We start from the raw sequence: 21,030 nt of genomic DNA, 5'->3' as shown, positions 1-21,030 counted from the left end.
AGAATCCAGTCGTTCCTGTCAGGCCAGTTGCAGAAGGAAGGGGTGCAGATGAAAAGAGTAGGGAGGGAGGGACAAGCAAGCTAGAAAGAAAGGAGGTGGAGAAAGCTAACAGAAACCAAAGATGACTCTGTGAAACAAAATGGATTCAGCCAAGTCCAGGTAAACTTTATGATTTTATCTGTTAAAACAGCTGTTGGTTAAAGGGTAGACACTGCTTTGAAGGAACAGTTTGTTTTATGTGTTGACCACAGCAAGGCCCTGACACGTCAGAGCTCATGTGTAGATTCACGGACTCTGATTTGATTTGTTGGCTTGCTGAAGTTATAAAATTACCAACATGCTTGTCTTTATTGACTAATCATCATGTTTTAAAGAAGATCCAGTGCTGTAATTCCGATATAATTATAATTCACTGATCACTGAGTTACAGTAGGATATAGGCAGTGATTGTAAACAAGTATGACATGGTGATGAAAGCACTTGAGTCAGTGCGCTGATGTTTGACAGTAGAGTGACAGCAGATGCGTGCGGTGTACTGAATCTGTTTGCTCGTGTGAGAATCTTTGCTTTTACGATACTTTCTCAGACTGTCCAAATGAGAGTAGGAATCCTAGTAAAAGTGTTAATGTAAAACACACCTGAAGCTTTAATCCTGGCAGTGTAACAATGACACCGCAGGCTACAGCTGTAAATGGTGCAGTGGGGAGTGGGGGCTTAAGCTACTGCAGGAAATGTTACAAGGTAGAAATAATGACAGATAAGTCCAGGTGTGACACCCTGACCCGCACAGCTGTGTAACGACACCTGGAGTCATTAAAAACTGCTGGTGTCCTGTTTTAATCAGTGCGATCAGCAGTCTGTTCAGACGGCTCACTGCTGGTATTCGCCGTGTCACTCTGATCCTTTAAAGTCAGAATGTGGGTCAGTATTAGAGCATCGCTCACTTCAGACAGGAGCTCACGTGTATTTGACTGGTTTTGTCATCTGGTCTTTTTTTTTTGTGACTGTCCTGCTTATTTAATCTTTTTTATTGGAAGTAAATACGTTTGTCATTAAATCTGCCATGTGTCTTAATAATAATAATAATACATTTTATTTATGAGCGCATTTCAAGTCACCCAAGGACACTTTACAATAGGATAAAACATTTAGTAAAACAATGGCAGAATAAGAACAATAAAACAAAAGCACAAGATAAAATTAACAAACAGTGGATTCACAGTGAATATGCAGATTTGAACAGATGAGTTTTGAGTTGGGGGAGAGAACCAATGTTTCTTATTTCTGGGGGCAGAGAGTTCCACAGCCTGGGAGCAGAGCAGCTGAAAGCTCTGCTTCCCATGGTGGTGAGGCGGAAGGAAGGTACAGCAAGCTGGATAGAAGAAGAAGATCGAAGTGAACGGGCAGAACAGGTAGTGGTTAACAGGTCAGAAAGGTAAGGAGGAGCGAGGTTATGAATGGCCTTGAAGGTGACCAGAAGAAGTTTGAATATTATCTGGAATTTCACAGGGAGCCAGTGAAGTTCCCGAAGAACAGGGGTGATGTGCTGGTAGGAGGGGGTTCTGGTAGTAATGCGAGCAGCAGAGTTCTGAACCAGTTGAAGCTTATGGAGGGATTTTTGGGGGAGACCATGCAAAAGAGAACTGCAGTAGTCAATACGGGAGGTAACAAGACTGAGGACAAGAATGGACGTAGACTGGATGGAAAGAGAAGGAAGCAATCTGTAAATGTTATGTAGATGGAAGTAGGCAGAACGGGTGAGAATATTGATGTGAGATTTATAGGAAAGTGAACTGTCTAGGATGACACCAAGGCTCTTAACCCGAGGAGAAGGGAAAACTGTGGAGTTATCGATGGTGAGTGAGAAATGGTTCGCCTTCAAAAGGTTGGATTTGGTGCCAATAAGGAGGATCTCAGTTTTATCCTCATTGAGCTTTAGAAAATTAGAGGCAAACCAGGATTTTAACTCGGATAGACATTCTGAAAGGGAGGAAGGTGGGAGGGAGGAATCAGGTTTGCAAGAGAGATATAACTGGGTGTCATCAGCAAAACAGTGAAACTGAAGATCAAATTTGCGGAAAATTGTACCTAGAGGGAGGATGTATATTATGAAGAGAAGAGGGCCTAAAACTGAGCCTTGTGGTACACCAGAGGGGACAAGGAATAGACGAGAGCGGAATGATCTTAGTTGAATAAACTGGGAACGGTCGAGGAGATATGATTGAAACCAGGCGAGGGGTGTGTCAGAGATGCCGAGAGAGGAAAGTCTGCTTAGAAGGACAGAGTGAGAAATGGTGTTGAAGGCTGAGCTCAGATCTAAAAGGACGAGAATGGTGAGAAGACCAGAGTCAGCTCCGATTAGAAGATCGTTAGTGACTTTAAGTAAAGCAATTTCTGTACTGTGACATGAGCGAAAACCAGATTGAAATCTCTCGTAGATGTTATTATTAACCAGGTGTAAATGAAGTTGACCTGCAACCACTTTTTCGAGTATCTTAGAAATGAAGGGTAGATTGGAAATCGGACGGAGGTTGTTAAAGTTGTTAGGATCTAAAGAAGGGTTTTTCAGTATAGGAGTGACTGGAGCAGTCTTGAATAAGGAGGGAACGATATCGGTGGTGAGAGAAGAGTGAATGATAGCACAGATGAGTGGGAGTAAAGAAGAGAGGCAGGATTTCACAAGCCCTGTGGGCATGGGGTCAAGATGACATGTGGCAGGCTTTGATTTACATATGAACTCGGAAATATCAGATAAATCTGGAAGATGAAAAGTGGAAAATGGCTCAAAAAGGAGAAAAGGTTCTGGAGAGGGCGCAGACACAACATTTGATCTGAGTTGCTGGTGGATGTTATTGATTTTCGTAGTCCAGAACAGCATCAAGGAGTTGCAGGTTTCAGAGGAATAGAAGTGCGGTGGTAAAGCGTTGGGGGGTTGAATTAGTTTGTTGAGAACTGAAAACAGAGTCCTTGCATTACCCTCATAAGAACTGATAATACCAGAGTAGAAGCTTTGTTTGGCCTTGCTGATGGAGTCTTTATACTGAAGTACGTGATATTTATAGATTTCTGAATCAACAGTTAAACCAGATTTCTTATATTTACGCTCTAGCTGCCGAGCTTTGGCCTTCAGAGCTCGGAGGTCAGAGGTAAACCAGGGAGCAGAGCGAGCGAAGGAAACAGAGTGGGTTTTTACAGGAGCCAGAGAATCAAGGACAGTGCATAGACAATTATTATAATATAACAACAAATCATCAGGAGTAGAATAGAAGTCCGGAATCTGAACATTGTCCAAACTGGTAGCGAGAATGTCCATATCAATGTTCTTGATGTTGCGGAACGAGATGAGACGGGTTGGCTTGGTAGAAGAGCAGCAGAGAGTGAGGTTAGATGAAAGGAGGAAGTGGTCAGTTATGGGGATTTCAGTAGCAGAAAGATTCGAGGGAGTAAGACCAGAACAGCAGACCAAGTCCAGGGTGTGTCCTTTAGAGTGAGTGGGGAAGTTGATAAATTGCTTAAATTCAGAGCCTTCGAGACAGGAGGAAACGTCTCTGGTGAGCAGAAGGTCATTATTGTCCACGTGAACTTTGAAATCTCCCACCAAGATCACATTTGGGGAGAGAGATGAAAAATGGGTTAGTAAATTAGCAAAGTCACTGAGGAAGACAGGGTTAGGTTTGGGGGGGGGGGGAGGTATACAGTAGCTATGATGGTGGGAATGGGTCCAGTCAGCTCACATGCAAGGACCTCTAGAGAACTAAAGGAATCAACATTAACTGACAGGACTTTCAAGTGCTGGTGAAAAAAGATCGCGAGACCACCCCCACGACCTGAGCAGCGGGGTTTGGAAAAGTAAACAAACCCCAGAGGAGTAGATTCATTTAGCTGAGAAAAGTCATCAGGTTGTTGCCAGGTTTCAGTTAAGCAGAAAAAGTCAAACTTACGGTCAGATAGGAGGTCTTGGATGAGAGGTCCCTTACTCGTCAATGAACGAATGTTTAGAAGACCGAAGTTGAGTGGAGTATTTTCTTTTTTGCTAATCGCGGTGGGCGCCTTGGGCAGGTGGGCTAGAGATTGATGGTTGACAGCCCAATCAGGGTTCCTGCGAGGGCGGCGAGCAGCAGACCAGAACGACACTTAAATAAACTTAAATTGTTTAAGTTAAATTAAATCTTTAAATAAATGAACACAATTATAAGTTCTGACATGTATTGAGTTTTCTTAATTTTACGTATTTTTTTAAGACTATTTAAAATGAAACAAGGCTCTAAATGGCTTACCTTTTGCTGTGCATTTATGTTGGACTGTTAGCTGTTCATTTGGACTGATTGCTTACACTCAAACTGTGTCACTGATGGGAATCCTGAAAAGTATTTTTAAAGTGGGATTTGCCATGAATGATCTGGAGCTTGCCACTGAGTTTAATGATAATTCAGTTTATCATTATATCTAGGTTGTGAGTCTGATGTGCATTTACTCATTGGATTTAAAAAAAAGTCCTAATAAAAGTCCTGTGAAAGGACTGTTTTCTTTTTGAAGAAGTCATCACACACTTTATAATGGCACTGAGTAACTCTGTGTGCTCCTCTTTAGCCTTATCCCAAACGCACAGCATGTAAACAACGGAGGGGGGAGTGAATCACCAATGGAAGAAACGGTGCTGCAGACTGTGGATGGAGAGAGGCAGAGGGAGACGGAAACCAGAGAGCCTGATGTCGTTGACGGGAAAGCTGCAGACCTAAACATCCACCACAAGAGGGCAGCAGACAAACACAAGTACAGCACAATCGGCTATCAGGCAAGTGGAGTGGGACAGAATTGTAAGGATGGGGCAAGCCTACTGTTCTGGCACCAGTGGGGGTTAAATTAAGTAGATTTACTTGAGTACTTTAATTAAGGTAATTTTCTTGTATATGTTTATAGGCTGAAACCCATTATTCCTTTTTTGTTTTGCAGCTTATTGACTTATTCTGGACAACTTAGTATTTAAAACCAGTTGAAGTATTTTTCATACATTATACTGATTTTTATAGAGATCAGCACTTTATGCAACTTAAATATTAAAAATATGTCATTATGAAAATTATAAATTGGCACTTGAAGCACTCTTACTTTGACTATTTAAATGTTTTATTGATAAAAATCCCTGTACTTTCACTAAGATGTCAAAAACCTTGACTTGTAAAATACTTCTTCTGTACCGAAGTACCGTGCATTAAGTTTAGATTCAGTTCTAGGTGTGTTACACTGTTTCAGTTCATTTATTTTCATTGCAAACCTCTCTTGTGCATACATGCTCACATGTCCCGCTGCATTTTTGTGCTTCCAGAGGCGAACGAAGCAAAAGGTCGCGAATGACTTTGGAACTCTGAGTAAAGGAACTTCTGCAGGAGCCAAACCCAGAACTGCACTCAAACAAGTCCTGTTCAGCCAGGGAGTGTCTGACAAAGCGTCTGAGGTATTGTGCTGTGCTCATCAAACTACATACTGGTTTTCTAAGGAACAGATACAGACTTGCTGTAAAGGCAACCGCCCACTCAAACGCCCACTCAAACGCCCAAATTCACAGCAGCAGTGCAGTTCATTCTGTTCCACTGTCATACTTTTAGATGTACCTGTGGCCAAAACTAACATCTATTTCTATTAAGGAAGGACTGATTCAGTAGAGCGTCATATTTTCCCCTCATTTCCCTGCCTGATTATTTTCTTCTTCTTTGTTATTTATTTATTCTCATGGTTTATGACAACTTCCCAGGAGCGAAGTCAACTGGATGGGTTGAAGCAAGTCCTGGAGGCCTTCTCTCTGTCAGAGGATCTCAGGTGGCGATGGAACGAGGAAAGTCAGGGAACCACGCTGGAGACGAGCTGGACAGATATAGTGCAGTCTCATTCAGTACGGGCCCTATCGTTATATATATATTTCTTTTTCTTACTGCCAACAAATCAAATTAAAAGAACAAAACAGATCAATTCATTGGCCAAGGCCTGACATCCTGTAGTTTATTCTCATGTGGTCTAAATGAAGTCCACAAATTGTTTATTTCAGTAAACCATGCCATTGTACATGCTTCTTATGCACTGCCTTTTTAGGAAATAAAAGCACATTTTACTGGCAGGAACAATTGAGCTTGTGTCCCGTGTGAACTGTTGGCTGTGGGGGTGGCAAACAGTAATAGAGGAACTGATACTCTGTTGGCCTTATTCTGGCTGTGGGACTCGTTGATGGCAATAATCATTACACAATATGCACATTTGGCATTCTTTCTGATGACCCTGACATTTCTTCTGCTTCCTCTTTTCAGACAATGTCAAAAATGCAGAGACACCAGCAGGAGGCGCTGTGGGAGTTTGTCTATACTGAACTCACCTTCATCAACAAGCTGCTTATTATAAAAGACGTAAGATGTCACTCTCTAGCTGCTTACAGTCAGTTACATTAAAGTTTCAGAGCGGAGAAAGGGAGTTTCAACAGGATGTATAACAAAGTTGTGTCTGCCTCCCACAGTTGGTTATTGCGGCTCTTGTCCAATTGCACCAAAAAGGATTTCTCCAGGAGGTCAGTGTGCAAAGCATGCATTATCATTTAAATACTAAAAACACAACAGTTTGCTGCACAGTCACTTCACCTGCAGGACTTATTTTCCGCTGTTCTGCTTACCACTGACATAGATTGATTAACAACGAGAACATCCGCTTAAGATGAGGCAAAATACAACTCGAGTGCAAGTGGAACATGTAGCACAACAACACATTTCCACTGAGAAGTCGGAAAATATAGCAAAGCAGGGGAGTTAAACACATGTTTTTATTTTTGTCGCACTTCCTGTTTTAAAAGGTGACCCCCGAGCAGCTTTTCTCCAACCTCCCCTCCATCCTCGAAGAACATCAGCAGTTCTGGCAGGAGGTGGTTTATCCGATGTTACAGGAAGCGCGAAAAACAGGCAAGCCCTTTGACCCCATGAGGTTAGACCCTGGATGTCTCCAGGTAAGTCGTCCCCCCCCCTCTCCCCTCCAGTCTGAATGATACTGTACGTGCAGACAGTTTATATTACCGGTCAGTTATAGAGTCTCCCCCCTTCATTTGCACCTCTTACATCATGCTTCACCTCTATGTGGGTACAGGTTTTGTTTCCACATGAGTTTGCTTTTCTGCACGTTGTTTTGGAACAAAACATCCACCAGATGTATGACATATAAGCACATTTACTCACGTACAATGAAGTAATACATAAAAGTAGTCCTGCAGGTGGAAACACTTGGGATATGTTTATATATTCTGCCATTTTTCTAGGCCTACTTGTATAAATTTATGTGCATATTGTTTTAGGACAAAGACACAGTTTTTGTGGTTTTGCCTCTGTACACCATCACCGTGGATTTTAAATGAAGCAGTTAAGATGCAATTGAAGAGCAGACTCTGAGCTTTAATTTATGGGTTTTGCAAAAACCTTGCATAAACTCTTTGGGGCATTACAGACATTTGTATACAAAGTCCTCCATTTTTACAAACTTGTAAAAATGCACACCTGACTGATGGACAGTTTTATGGCCAGCTGATATCTGTTGGCTTGTTCTTTCATGGCAAATGAACCAGACACAATTTTTGAAGTGCTGGGTTTTTGTTTTAAAGCTTTTCAAAGTAATTTTAAATATAAGGCCCAAAGTTGACAGTGCAAGTGAGGGAGGCTGTCACTGAAAACTCCACACAAACTTATCAGAGCGACAGTACAAACAGTAGACCGGAAAGACCACAGAAGAAAATGGCAAAGTGCATGATGACAGAATTATTTCCACAGTTAAGACAACAACTAACCGAGTCAAGAACATAGTATGAGGGTGGGGAGTTTGTGAAGTGGGTGGGGGGGTAAGTGAAGTGGGTGAGGGGGGATATCATTATAAAGATCTACGCCTTCTTGAACAATAAACAGGTTTATAACCAGATGCAAACCGCTGGTTATGCGCAAGAACAGGAAGGACAAATTAGACTGCTCCAGAAAGCATCGAAAGTCAAAGAGGTGTCGATGCAAGTGAGGGAGGTCATCACTGGACTGAAAAAGAAAAGAAAACCAAGACAGATAAATAAACCAATAAGTAAAGAAGGTACAGTCTTAAAAATAAAGACTATGTGAACCAGCTCAGCTCAACCAAAAGAAAGACAGAGGAAGATAACTAAAGTGCATGATGACAAGGTTATTATCTTATAATGCTCATTTTTATATTATTACTGTATATTATTATTAGTGAATTACTTCCATGATTAAGAAAAAACAACTTCACAACATCTAACCGAGTCAATAACACTTGTGGGGAGGTAGGTGTACTATTGTCACCGTCTACAATCAAGTGACGCCTTGATGAATTTAAATGCAGAGGGTTTACAGCAAGGTGCAAACCGCTGGGTATACTGAAGAACAAGGTAGCCAGATTAAACAGTACTCAGCATTCATCCATATGTTGTAAAACTGATCAGACTGCAAAAGGATGAGGACTAAAGAAAAGCAACCCGAGGGTTTCTCAAAGCAAAGAAATGGGATATTCTGAAATGGTCAAGTCAGTCACCAGGTCTCAACCTGAAACAGCAGCTTTTACAGTTACTGTAGATAAAACTAAACCAAGTATCCAAGTCTGCACTTCAATCACATGTTTATTATTTGAGTAATAATTCACTGCGGTGGTGTACAGAGGCAAAACTGCAAAGAAATGGTGTCTTTGTCCAACAAACTATGGGCGTAACTGTTCATGCAACAGGGAAATTTGAAGCTCTTCATGTGCGTCACAATGGAGCAAAGTGAAGTATCCAAGGGTTAAAAAGGCATATTTAACTAGATGGCGGCGTTAAAGCTAGCGCTAACCTCTGCATCGTTAATAATAATGATAAACATACTGATGTGACTTTATGGGGACTTATCCTTTTCTTTTTTCCCCCAGTTTCATAAACGCTTCTCTTCCTATCATGAATACTGCCTGAAGGAGGAAGACAATCTTGAATTCTCGCGCAGGCAGATGGAGAACAACCTCCATTTCTCCACTTACGTCCAGGTACAGTGAAGCAGCAGTAACATCCATATACAGCCTGTGCATGCATTCTATACATCTGAAGATCAAAGAATTGCTCTCCCACACTAACCCAGTTATTATTTCAATGTAATTCATTTTAATGACTGACTAAAAGTTCAGTTGCTATTGGTTGTGTTTTGTGGTTTGTAATGTTTTCATAAGCTTGTGGGCGACTTCTTAGAGCTGCTTCCTGACGGGCACCAACGTCTTCTCCAAATGATTCAGCCTTAACAGCGGTGTGAAAGATATCTAGTTCACAAAGATTTGTGCAGAAGATTTATGGGAAAAGAGGCTGCAAGAAGAGTGTGACCTACAACACCTCTTACATATTTGGCTAACAGGCAAACGATCCTCACTTTGTCCCTGAGAGAAGAAGCGAAATCCTTGTGGGGATGGTCACGTCTGGTGTCGAAAAAATCAGAATCATCACAAACATCGCTGTGACGAGTCAGAAAGTACCTTTAGATGAACATAATCATATTTAAACTAAAACCAGTTCTATATTTGTAGATATTTCCAGCAGAATCAGCTAGTGCTACCTTGTGTTTAACAGTTAAAGCCTTCCTTTACCAAGAACTGGCGCTTACTGGGCAATGAGGGTGTGGCTGTTAAAACAAAAATAACTCATTTAAGGTTTTTTTCTTTTTCCAGTTATAGTTTCATTCAGAAGGTTTTAGAGGTGGTTCTGATATCAGTCACAGAGTCTTCTGGCAGTTCATTAATAAAATTATAGAGAAATCAGAGACTTCTGTGAATTGTCTTCACCTTCTTGTTTAATCACTGTGAAGTCGATGATTTTATCAAATATATAATTAGTGCATTCGTTAGATAAAGACAGGTTTTTTTTTTCAATTCTGTCTCTCCACATCACCACAGTGGGTTTTTAATCAAATGATCAATATGTGATTGAATTGACTTTCTTTGAATCTGCTCCTTCCATCGATTACTCGTGGTGGTACAGCAGGACTTGCTGTAATTCAAAGGGTTTAACAAAGTGTAGAAGCCATGGACATCATTAAATGCTGTTTCCCTGAGATGCTCTGCCAGGCCTTCAGTGAAGCAAAATTCAGTTGCTGCTGTTTGTGGTTTTCTTTTTTCCGCCTTCCGTTTTATCTTCAGTAACTGAAAAGCTGCTCTGTTTGATGTGACTGACTTGACCATTGCAGAACGTGTCGTGTCTTTGCCTTGAGAAACTCTTGGACTGCTTTTCCAGTTTGCTTCGGGTCACTATCCATTTGCACTGTGAATCCCTGCCCGATCGGTTTTGTAGCATTCGGATAAGTCTGATATATGTAGCATATGTAGTTTTATGGAAAAATCTAATCTGTCCTTCCTGCTCTTGAGCGTACCCAGTGGTTTGAGCATTGTTGTAAATGTGCTATATTTGCACTCATGGAGGCGTCTGTTGATTGTAGATGTTGATAATGATGCAGCCACCTCGTTGACAATGTTTATGACCTGATTAGTTGCTGTGTTGTTGTTGGTCTTGTTTGTCTTAAACGTGGAAATAATTCTGTCACAATGTCTTGTGTGACATCTATTTCACTTTCCCTCACATCTCTTTGGGCCTCGTATTCAAAATTACTGGGAACTTTGAATCACTTGCAGATATTATGACTGCTTCATTGTGAAGAAATAACAACAGACCATGAAACTGTTTGTCACTCTGTCTAGATGCGTAAAGAAATTTTTTCTAAATTGCTGAATAATTAATTTTTTTTCTTGAACCCATTGAATTGAAGTTGAATGCCTGCTGTTTAGTCACGTAACATCCGCTGTTGTGCTGTACAGAGGCAAAACTACACAAATTCTGCATTATTACAATGAGTCTTGAACTTAACTGGATAGTTTTAAGAAACTTGGTTGTCAGGCTATCAGTTTTATTTTGAAAGCATCAAGTTGAGTTTATATTCTTGTGTTTTTTTGTCCTCTCCAGTGGGTAGAGAATCATCCTCAGGGCGATCGGATGCGTCTTGGAGACATGCAGGCCAAACCCCATCAGAGGATCACAAAGTATCCCCTGCTGCTCAAAGCTGTGCTCAAACACACTCAGGACCCTCCTGTGGAGCACACACTCAGAGGCATGGTGAGGATTAGATACCTTTAAATAAAATCCTTTTAAATTCACCACAGAATGTTTTTCCCTTTATAGATGCAATATGTGAGTCATTGCATCACACTGGCCTCCTTTGTCTGTTCCCCTGTACAGTTGTTCAGTGTAAATAATTTTTTGGAAGGTATCAATGACTACCTGCGACTAAAAGATGAGCAACACGCACTCAACATCTCTGCTCAGAGGTTGGATGGGTATGAGGTGGATGGACTAAATGAGGAAATCGACAGGGTAAAACACATCTTTGTCATCATTTTGTCACTTTTTTCTGTTCTTTGGAGTTATTTTGTAGCTTATGGATTGACCTTTCAACAAAAAATAAACAGACTTACTTCATTCTTAAGCCCAGAGGACATTCTGTGTTGAAAGTGTACTTTTGTTTTACTGCAATAAAGTCTACACAGTGCATTATACATAAAAAGTGCATTGATGTTTGTGTGGCTTGAAATCTGGAGAAGAGAAAAAGTTTAATTCAAAGATGCGAGAGCTTAGATGTCACATCTGTGTTTACCTTGTTTTGTGGATGTAAAGCACGAAGTGCTGTAATGACTAAGTTCTGTGGGCACTGAGGTTATTGTTGTGGTTTTCTAAATGGTGGGATTCACACAAGAGTGGGTTACATATTGGTGAGATGCAGCAGGTCAGTGTTGAGTTTATAATCACTAGTGCGTGTAATGTAGTGAACAGGAAACTCAAAAAGATATTACCTCTATTCTTTTGAAATGCTTTTGATATTTACATGAGGTTGATTTCATTGACAGCATGTCCGAGAAGTCTGCAAGTTTGACCTAACGTGCCCCATCAAAGGTGTAGGTTCTGAAGTTGTACGCAAGCTGCTGCGTGAGGAGAGCTTGAAGGTTCGAGGCAGGAAAGACAGTAAAGTGAGCAAAAACTGTGCACTTAATTATTATGATTTTAATTTGCGTTCCTCAAAACTACTACAAATTACTTTGTATTTATTAATTTTTTCCCCTTTTCTTGGTATGATGTAGCTGGAGTTGGTGGCTCTGCTTTTCTCAGATGTGCTTCTACTCACCAAAGTCCAGAAGAAAACAGAGCGGCTGAAGGTGGTTCGACCTCCTCTGGCTCTCGACAGGATGTACTGCATACCACTGAAAGATGGCTGTGTGTAGCACTTTCTTTTAGACTAGAGTCGAGACACTTGGATGTAGCTTAATTATTATAAAAAGAACAATCTAACTGTCTGTCTGCTTCTCTCAGATTCATTTCTCCTTGTGGAGGTAGGTGAGCTTCAGAGTGCTATGAATGTCGTCATACTTGTCGCCAGCACCTCAGAGAATTGCTCCATATGGGTGTCCACCATCGACCAAGCGAAGGTATCAGAAAATAAAATAAAATATTAGAAATTTTGAAATCTTTGTAGTCTGGCTTAAACTTTATCTGTAAGAGCACCATACCCTTTGCTATGAGAATGACAGTGTCAGGTTTTGGTTTAGACCCCACATAGTTGACAGAACTTTAAAAGCATCTTCTTATTGCAGCCATTCAGTGTTACAGTGTTGCTATTTTAACACTGATATAAATAAGACACAAGCTCAGTGACCTATTTTCAGTCATGACTCTGGATAGTCATGTTTTGGAATCTTTTTTTAAATTCCTCCAGAAAAATATTTAATTCTGCCAGATTTCCAGAAGTGAGAGCAACTCCATCCCTGGCCTTGTTAGCAGAGAAACCCATATCATTTTTGGACACTACTCAGGCAGCCAGCTGTTTAAGGAAAACTAAACATGTCACTACTGGTCCAATTGGGGAGGGGACCAGAACAGCTCAGCTGCTGTACACTGGGGATAAAAGGAAGGATGGATAAAAGTTACTTTGTCGTCACCTGTTAGAACAGAAAGCTGCAAGAATGCATGCCTACTTTTTACTGTCCTGCTTTGCATAATTTTCCATCTTCTCAGTGGAAATGTATCATTGTGCACTTGAGTTATGTTTTGTCTCAGCTTAAGCGGATGTTCTTGTTGATAGCCAGTCTATGTCAGTGGTATGTAGAGCAGTGGAAAAAGGCCGGCATGTGAAGTGACTGTGCAGCACATTGTTGTGTTTTTAATGCCTTCCAATATATTTTGAACTAAATCTGAGTTATCAGACTATCTGCAAAGTTGGCTCCAAAAATTAAAAATATGCATATATATAACAAAATTATTTTTTTTTCAGTTATGATTAGAGTCCGATCCTGAACCTCCTGAATTTGGCTTGTGTTGATGTGATATTTTCACTGATATATCCACGGATATTTTCATTTTTGTTGCACAACTTGTCATATTTGGTCTATCTAGCATTTGTTTTTTGATAAAAAAAATTCATTTTAAGTCCTGCGAAAAACTTTACAAGACTGCATGATTTTTTTGTACTGCCCCAAACGGGGAGATTTGTCCCAAACTGCAGATCCTGGTTAAATTTTATCTTGAGAAAGTCCAGTAAAAGAAATTAAGAATTTAAAATAGGCTTTTATTTTCAAAGGTGCCTTTTCAGTACCCGCCCACAATTCAATCCAGTTTCATAAAACATCTAAAACATAGTATTGACATAGTATTGCTAGTAGAACTTGGGGTACTTCATGTAAAAATGAATGGCAGATAGAATCTGTGGGCTGCATTTGCAAGCCATTTATTAATTTCATGTCGTAGCTCCTTCGTTAGAGCGTGACGGCAGTACTTTCAACATTTTGGTGGAAATGTGTGGAACCAGTAGGTGGTAAATGGGTGTTTTTATGTGTGAACCAGTTGAGTCACTTTTTTTCTTTGGATGGTTTGTTAGGAAACACTGAGGCAGTTGAGAGAGGCAGAGCACCACAGACAGGAGACAGAGACAAACCAGCAAAATGAAAACCCTGTTAAAGAAGCAAAGACAGACGATGTGGAGACAGAAGAACAACCTGTTGCACAGCCAGGAATGGAGACCTCGATGGACGAATCCACTGATGATACTTTTATCTCTAACTTGATAAATGGGTTGGCAGAGCCAGAACCGTATCAATCTCCAGATGAGATGACCACTAATAAAAGTGAGTTACCTTTTTGGTGCACAGAGCCCAATTACACTGAGGACAAAATCGGGCGCAAGAGGCGTTCATCGGCTTTCAGGGGACATGAATGGATAGAATTGGGAGTGAGACATGATCAAAGTGGAAACCAGGGGGAGGATGAAGACAGAATTGTTGAATCTCAGATGACAGAGGAGCAGAGCATGACTTTGAGACAGTCTTTCCCTCCTCTGGATTCTCTCACAAGTGCTGCATTTAAACACAACACCGTAAGAAAATACAGTTTTTTACCAGGTGAACTCCCAGATGTTGACTACCCAACAAATGAAGATGACACTTTACAATCTAATTATCAACCGATAATAATGAAGGGACCTGAGTTTTTAAGACAGCAGACTCAACAAGAAATATTAACAAGAAAAGACTCAGATTCCCTCTCCGTGAACCAGGACGCAGGGAGAAATTCCAGTGGCAGTCTGTTTGGAGACACTAAGACACCTCAACAGGCGTGGGTCTCCAGAAATATAAAGTCTCCTGGGATACAACGGAGGAGACCAGTCAGCACAAATCCAGCCACTTTTCGCACATCTAAGGAGTTTTTTCAGAGTTTGGAACAAACTGGGGCTGCTTCAAACAACTACTCTTCCTCTAATTTTGGCTCAGACTACAACCCAAAGCTGAAAAGAAACTCTCTTCCTATCTACATGCCCTGCCAATCTGATCCACAGCAGACACTCAAACTGGGCACCCTGAAGTCAAACCCAGACACGTTTTGGAATGATAGAGTCTTTTCTGATCCCCAAGCCTTCTCTGAATCTGAGCTGCCTGACAGGAAGTTGGAAAACAAAAAGCCCAAAATAAAAACCCACAGAAGTTCTTCTGTTTCCAACATGAAACCAAAAGGAAAAGCCAAACTTCGCCCCAGTAGCTTACACACGCCACCCCAAACAGACGATGAACATTCCTCACGACTGGAGGGCCTTTTAGAAAGAGCGAAAGACAGAGACAGGGGGAGAGGAGGATTTAAAAAAGACAGAAATTTAAAAACAACAACTCTGAGGTCAAGATACCCTTCTCCTTCTCCCTCATTTTCTGCCACATCTTCGCCGTCACGCAGTGATGGAGACAGAGACACAGACTTGGAGGAAGTGGAAGTAGCAAGACCCAAGGCCCTCAGCGTGAGTCAAGGATGGAAGGAGCAGCTGGTAGATGGAGATGAAGATGAGCAGGGGAACAGGTCAGTATATGGCAGTGATAAGTTCCCTTTGTTTTCATTCTTATTCACATTTTATTTAAAAGGGACCTTTTATCCTCCTCCATTTTCTGTCATTTATCTAATCCCCGCAAATGAAAAGCTCAGGCTTTTGTTTCGCTCTAAATGTTCGTTTCAACCTACGAATGACGTCAAAGAGGGGCCATATCCCTAATATGGTCTTCTCAGGCACACTGCACTGACTGTAAGAGCGTGCACCCCACCCACCTGCTGTTCAGAAAACTTTTATTTTTTAGAGGCATTAATGAGAAGAAAGCTGGCTTATTTCAGCCTGAGGCTGGAACAAAGCCCATTACAAGATAAATTTTTGAACTGTGAATCATGCAAAGCTACTCTAGTAGAGTCCGAGAATAAACACAGAGCTGTAAACAAGCACTACCAGGACTACTGAACATTTAAAAACAAGTGATTACTGCCAGGCAAGTGATTTTCATCCTCTAAGAATAAAGACATAAGGAATACATGTAAAACAACAGCCCTGAACATTTACTGTCACACACAGACAACAATCAGAGAAAACATGCACCTATCATATCAACTCAAAAGATTTACATATTACATATTTTATCTTTAGATCGTTATGGGTATAAAAGCTTTCCTCAGAATAGCTAAGTTATCAAGATGAAACAGAGCAAATTGAGCCTTAAAAGCCACAGTTTTCCATAATGTTCAAAGAAGATTTGTTACATTAAAATTTCCATTGACATTTGAAGTCACTTGTGGTATTACAGTATTTGTATCTTCATAATGCTTTGCATTGCTGCTGATTTCTGCTGCATACTGCACTTACCACAGTAAAGACCACAGTGGGGTCGGGTGGGTTGCTTTCTCTCATGTGCCCCACATACTGACAGACTGAGTTGAAGCAAATAGTTTACGCTGTAGTGCAGATCAGACATTTAACTAAAAAAACTCACTGACTTAAAATAGTGGACAGAGTTAGCACGCATCACTTTTAAATATATCTTTAAGCCCATAAAGCTTCTAATCTTTAAATGAGTTTTCAGTGAGGTGTAGGCTGGTAACAAATAGACCGTTCTGTTCCAGTGGAAATGTTACTGTCTCTAACCTCAATGTGCTATAAGCACGCTTAGGTTTTGATTAACATAATGAATAATAATGAAGCAAATTTCTTTCTCACAAAACACTGAGAAAAAAAAACATTTTTCTTGTTTTAAAGTTCGTTTTTTATGCCGGAGTCAGCAGCACTCCTAAAATATCTTTATTTACTTTTTTCTAAATTTAAATATTGTTCTTTTGGTTAGTAAAAAGTATGTATAATTCCTCAATTATTGTTGGAACATTCATTCTAATTTAGTGTTCTTACAATATTGAAAACTGTGGATCTTTATACATAACATTATACATAATGCTTATGCATTATACATTATAACAGGTATTATGTAACATATAATATCTATATAATATGTATTAATATATCATTCTACATGCTATAGAAAACAGAGATATAAGTACTGAAGTATAGAGTTACTTTTACTGTGTTTTTGTTTTTACTATTTTGAACTTCTTCTTCACTACGCCGTTAATTAAAATAGCCTCCTCTACATCAGTTTAGTAACATTAGTTGCAACTCTTCAGAGTCAAATTAGTAATATAAAATGTAATTTTAATCTTTTTATAGACTCAGTTAACACTTTAAGCCTGTGTTTACACAGCTTTACACTCGGAGCGATGTGCACCTTAAAGCATCAATAAATATGTTGTACTAAAAGCAACATAATGGTAAACATGGACATTCTGCATGTTTATCTTTAATGTTGTCACTGAAAGCACATTGCTTTATATATATGTGCTTATTAAAAATGCATCATCCGACTTGAGGTAGACTAAAAGCTCTTTAAGGGGTCACCTGATTGTGACCCGGTAAATGTTGAAAGAATGATGACCTTTGACCTTCTGTTTCCCCCTTTCAGTGTGTTTGCAGAAGGTGTAAATGTGGATTGGCCCGGCTGGTGCTTTGATGACGAAGAAGTTAATGATCATTTACGTCCTTCCACAAATGGTTTTCTGGAGGAAATCAACCAATCTTTGGCCTTGTGTGGTATCAGCGAACTGTCGGAGCAAGAAGATGGCGAGTGCAGCCAGGTGTAGCGTGAAAGCGGCATTGCAGCTGTAGCCACAGAGTGGTTTCAGCGCTAAACTGCCAGCCAGCTAGCTGAGGTCAGTCGCAGTGGGTTGGCTAAAAACTGTCGGAGCAAGAAGATGGATGTGGATCTTAATTTCAGAGCGATGAATTGACAAGGATGGTAGACTTTTTATAAAAAGTTGAAGCAACCTAAGGAGGGAAAGGAGATTTACAAAAGATACTTCTTTGCACAAATATTTTATTTGTAGCACATCGGTCCTCACTGTCTGAATTTTGGACCATTAATTATTCTGAAGTGAATGTAAAATAGCGATAAATGTAGTCAGTGTTTGGTTTATAGAGCTAGTGTTTGATGTAAATACTGAAACTTGTTTTCTAAGTTGCTGTGTATTTTATTTATACGAGCACCAATAGTTCTCTGCCACTGACCAACAATAATTCGACTGTGCATACGTGTAATAAACAAAAATCGATGTATTTCTGTTAAATGCTCTTTATTTGTCAAGCAGTTTGTTCTCAGTTTGTCATTTAAAAGCAAATGTAAATCGTCACACATACAACAGTTTAAAACATGCACAGCTGAAACACAGGATATAGTGCATTTCATTTTTGTTCGAATGAAACAGCATTGCTACAGTATCTGCTCTGAAAATATTTACAAAATCTGTGTAAACAAGAGTCTCTCAACATATTGCAGGCGGCAAGAGATTTTGCTTCAATTTAGTGCTCTGAAATTCTTCCAGCGAAGCCTCGAATTTTATGTGTCCTTAGATTTTCTCCCGGTTCCTTTCTCTCTCCTCCCGCTCGTTGGAGATGGTATGAACAATGGTCTCCAGGGCGGGATACTGAAAGATCCTTTTCCTCTGTGGGGAAGAGATGTACAGCGTTATTTGAGGTAATCTCTACAGATATAATCTGTGAATGCACGCTTTCATATTTATTCTATGCGATTTTTCAAAATTACAAATTTTGTTTTTTTTACCCTTTGGCGGTTCTTGTACATCTGAGCCACAATGAGGAGCAGAACAATGAGGAGAAAGCTGAGGCCGACCACTGTAGCGGTGTTATTTGATGCGCTTGAGGATTTCTGTCCGCTCAGACCACCTGCAAAAATATAAAATAAACATTTAAAAAAAGGTTTTAATGTTCTTTATAGTTAATATTTATTTTTTAGCACAGCAGAAGTAGAAAAACACCAAAAATGAGAACTTACTCATCAGATGAGTATTGTATGTCACATTCCCCAAAAGGCCATCTTGCCCATAGAAACTACATGTCCATTCGCCCCAGCTCTCCTCTGACCCGTCGGTAATGATTATATCCTTTCCCTTCTGGATGGACCCAACAACCGCGGTGCCATTTTCATCGTAGGTCACATGAGCCCACTCGTATTCGGTGACCTCGCTTGCATCGCTCAGCTGGCAGGTCAGCATCGTTGAGTATTTTTGCTTTAAGCGGACGACTGAGAAAAGAAACAAGAGAAATGATTTTATATCAAAAATACAAGTGCATTGAATTTTCCCTCAAACTGAAAGATCAGAAACTTACTTTTAGCAACAACGAGCTGCAAAGTCCGAGTCAACCTTTGCTGTCCTACATTCCCACTACATCTGTACTTTCCCTCGTCCTCATATGTGACCTCATTAATACGGATAGACCTATCCCAGCGGAGCCGATCAGGTGAGGACGAAGCCAAAGAAAGCAGTTGGAGATCGCGGGTGGATGGAGACACAGGATTGATTTTCTCCCAGCCTGCGCTCAAAGTTCTTAAACCAGAGGAAAACACACAGGGGAGAGTGACCGGAGACCCCACAGTAGCGTAAACCTTGGCGTTATCTTTGGGTGGTTGGATGATTCCTGTGCAGGAAAGAAAGAAAGAAAATTGTTAAGAGCACAAAATACTTTATCCAACAGCTTCATAAATCAGTTGTCCAGCTTAATATTTCACCTTTCACATCCAGAGCTGCTGAAGCTTGGCCCTTTTCTCCTTTGTACGTCACGACGCAGGTCCAGGTTCCGCTCTCTTTCTCGGTGACTCTTAAAACCCTTGAAACTTTGTCGCCGTGCAAGCCGGTTTTAGCCTGAGGCAAATATGGATTGTTGTTTAACATCCACTCCACAGAGACGCCATGACGCCAAGGTTTCAAAGCACAAGACAGTTGAGTGTTGCTCCCAGAGAGGGGAGCCGGTGGAGAAAAGGACACTGTAAATGAAGAGAGTGAGATTTCTGTCAATTTACAGTAAATACTACATATTACAAATGTTTAATATTTATTTTATTGGTCACATTTTTATATCACAAATAAATATTACTTTTTTATATGGTAAAAAGCTCTGTGGTCTTTTGTAATTAGTGAGTGTAGGCGTGCTCAATTAGTGCTTCTTACCTTTAATAAGTCTGAGCATGACCTGCTTTTCAATCACTTGGTTTCTAAGGTCCACTTTACAGGAATAAAGTCCAACAACGTCCTCTGTCACGTTGTTTATCTGAATGCTGAATGTGCCACTATCAAGCTGGAGGTGGGGGCACTGCACACGTTGGGACCATCGAGAGCCACGGTATTCCAGACCGCTCCGTTCCTTCCTCCAAATAGTGCTGTAGATAAAAGGGAATCACAACAATCCAGAGTCATCAACAAATAGATACAAGTCTTTTATTAGTGAATGAGGAAGGAGTTTGTTGTTGTTTAAGGGGTTAAAGCTGATTAATCTGCAGATGAAAAGTGAAAGAGAATAGCAAAAATGTAAAAAAAAAAAAAAAAAGGAGAAGTTTCATCTTACCCTTTCTCCTTATGACTCCAGACAATCGCAGGTGGACTGCTGATCAGTATTGCAGGGTATTTACAGGGTAGTACAACATCCGAGCCTTCTGCAGCAAATACTTCACTGTGTATCGCCTCACATCTGGAGCCTGTGTGAAGAAAAACATGAAATTAACTTCAATTTTTTTTAAAATTGCATTTTAGCGCAGATTTGCTTTTGAGTTGATCACACAGTTACCTGTTATAAGAATGGAAACCATCCCAAAGATTAAAAAATCCAACAAGTTTGTTTTGTTCATTTTGGTTTTGTATCCACAAACTCTTAAACTCTGCCTTTCTCTTCAAGCGCTGCCTTTTCTGGTATGTTTTTGCGATGTGGGTTGAAGAGGTTTATATATCAGCCCGTGGGAAGGTACCGAAGGCAGGGCGTCTGGTAGTTCCTCTGCTGATCATGTGACTTCAGCTACACGCCAAGCGTTCTTGCGGTCTTTCTTTGTCAGCCTGGAAACTATAAGACAGAGATGTAAACAGGGAGCCCCACTTCCTCCCACGGATTCTCTCTAATGTATTTCCTGTTTCTTTTGCGTCAATCACTCTGTAAAAGTATGTTCGATTATTGAATTTCTAAACCAACGAATACACAAGAAACATACAGTATGAAACCATGGACGGTAAGATATTCTGTATTTATACCTCTAAAAGTCACTTATGTT

At 40.4% G+C, this 21,030-nt stretch overlaps 2 protein-coding genes across 2 annotated transcripts; one reads left to right on the top strand and one right to left on the bottom strand.

Annotated features, from left to right (window-relative positions):
• Nucleotides 1–64: 64 nt before the first annotated feature.
• Nucleotides 65–19,750, top strand: plekhg6 (pleckstrin homology and RhoGEF domain containing G6). Its single transcript, XM_086311441.1, has 15 exons — nt 65–159; nt 4,591–4,795; nt 5,327–5,455; nt 5,753–5,890; nt 6,300–6,395; nt 6,503–6,553; nt 6,833–6,982; nt 8,926–9,036; nt 10,991–11,140; nt 11,264–11,398; nt 11,929–12,048; nt 12,160–12,292; nt 12,389–12,504; nt 13,950–15,412; nt 17,383–19,750. Exons 1-15 carry the CDS (start codon nt 140–142, stop codon nt 17,558–17,560), a joined length of 3,195 nt encoding a protein of 1,064 aa, XP_086167567.1. The 5' UTR covers nt 65–139; the 3' UTR covers nt 17,561–19,750.
• On the bottom strand, nt 18,051–20,682 carry lag3 (lymphocyte activating 3). The gene is made up of 8 exons (XM_086311442.1): nt 20,556–20,682; nt 20,337–20,466; nt 19,943–20,151; nt 19,504–19,758; nt 19,104–19,412; nt 18,769–19,017; nt 18,538–18,659; nt 18,051–18,418 (listed from the first exon to the last, which is right to left on the bottom strand). The coding sequence occupies exons 1-8, from the start codon at nt 20,614–20,616 to the stop codon at nt 18,323–18,325; spliced, it is 1,431 nt and encodes a 476-aa protein (XP_086167568.1). The 5' UTR covers nt 20,617–20,682; the 3' UTR covers nt 18,051–18,322.
• Between the last annotated feature and the right edge of the window lie 348 nt (nt 20,683–21,030).

Source organism: Aulonocara sp. 'chitande type north' Nkhata Bay, linkage group LG11 (assembly GCF_057382095.1).
Source record: "Aulonocara sp. 'chitande type north' Nkhata Bay isolate Kocher_YH1m ecotype deep benthic linkage group LG11, A_spYH_male_GT1.1, whole genome shotgun sequence".
Classification (NCBI taxonomy): domain Eukaryota; kingdom Metazoa; phylum Chordata; class Actinopteri; order Cichliformes; family Cichlidae; genus Aulonocara; species Aulonocara sp. 'chitande type north' Nkhata Bay.
Note: the sequence above shows the minus strand (reverse complement) of the source record. Positions and strands in the feature narration are given on the sequence as shown.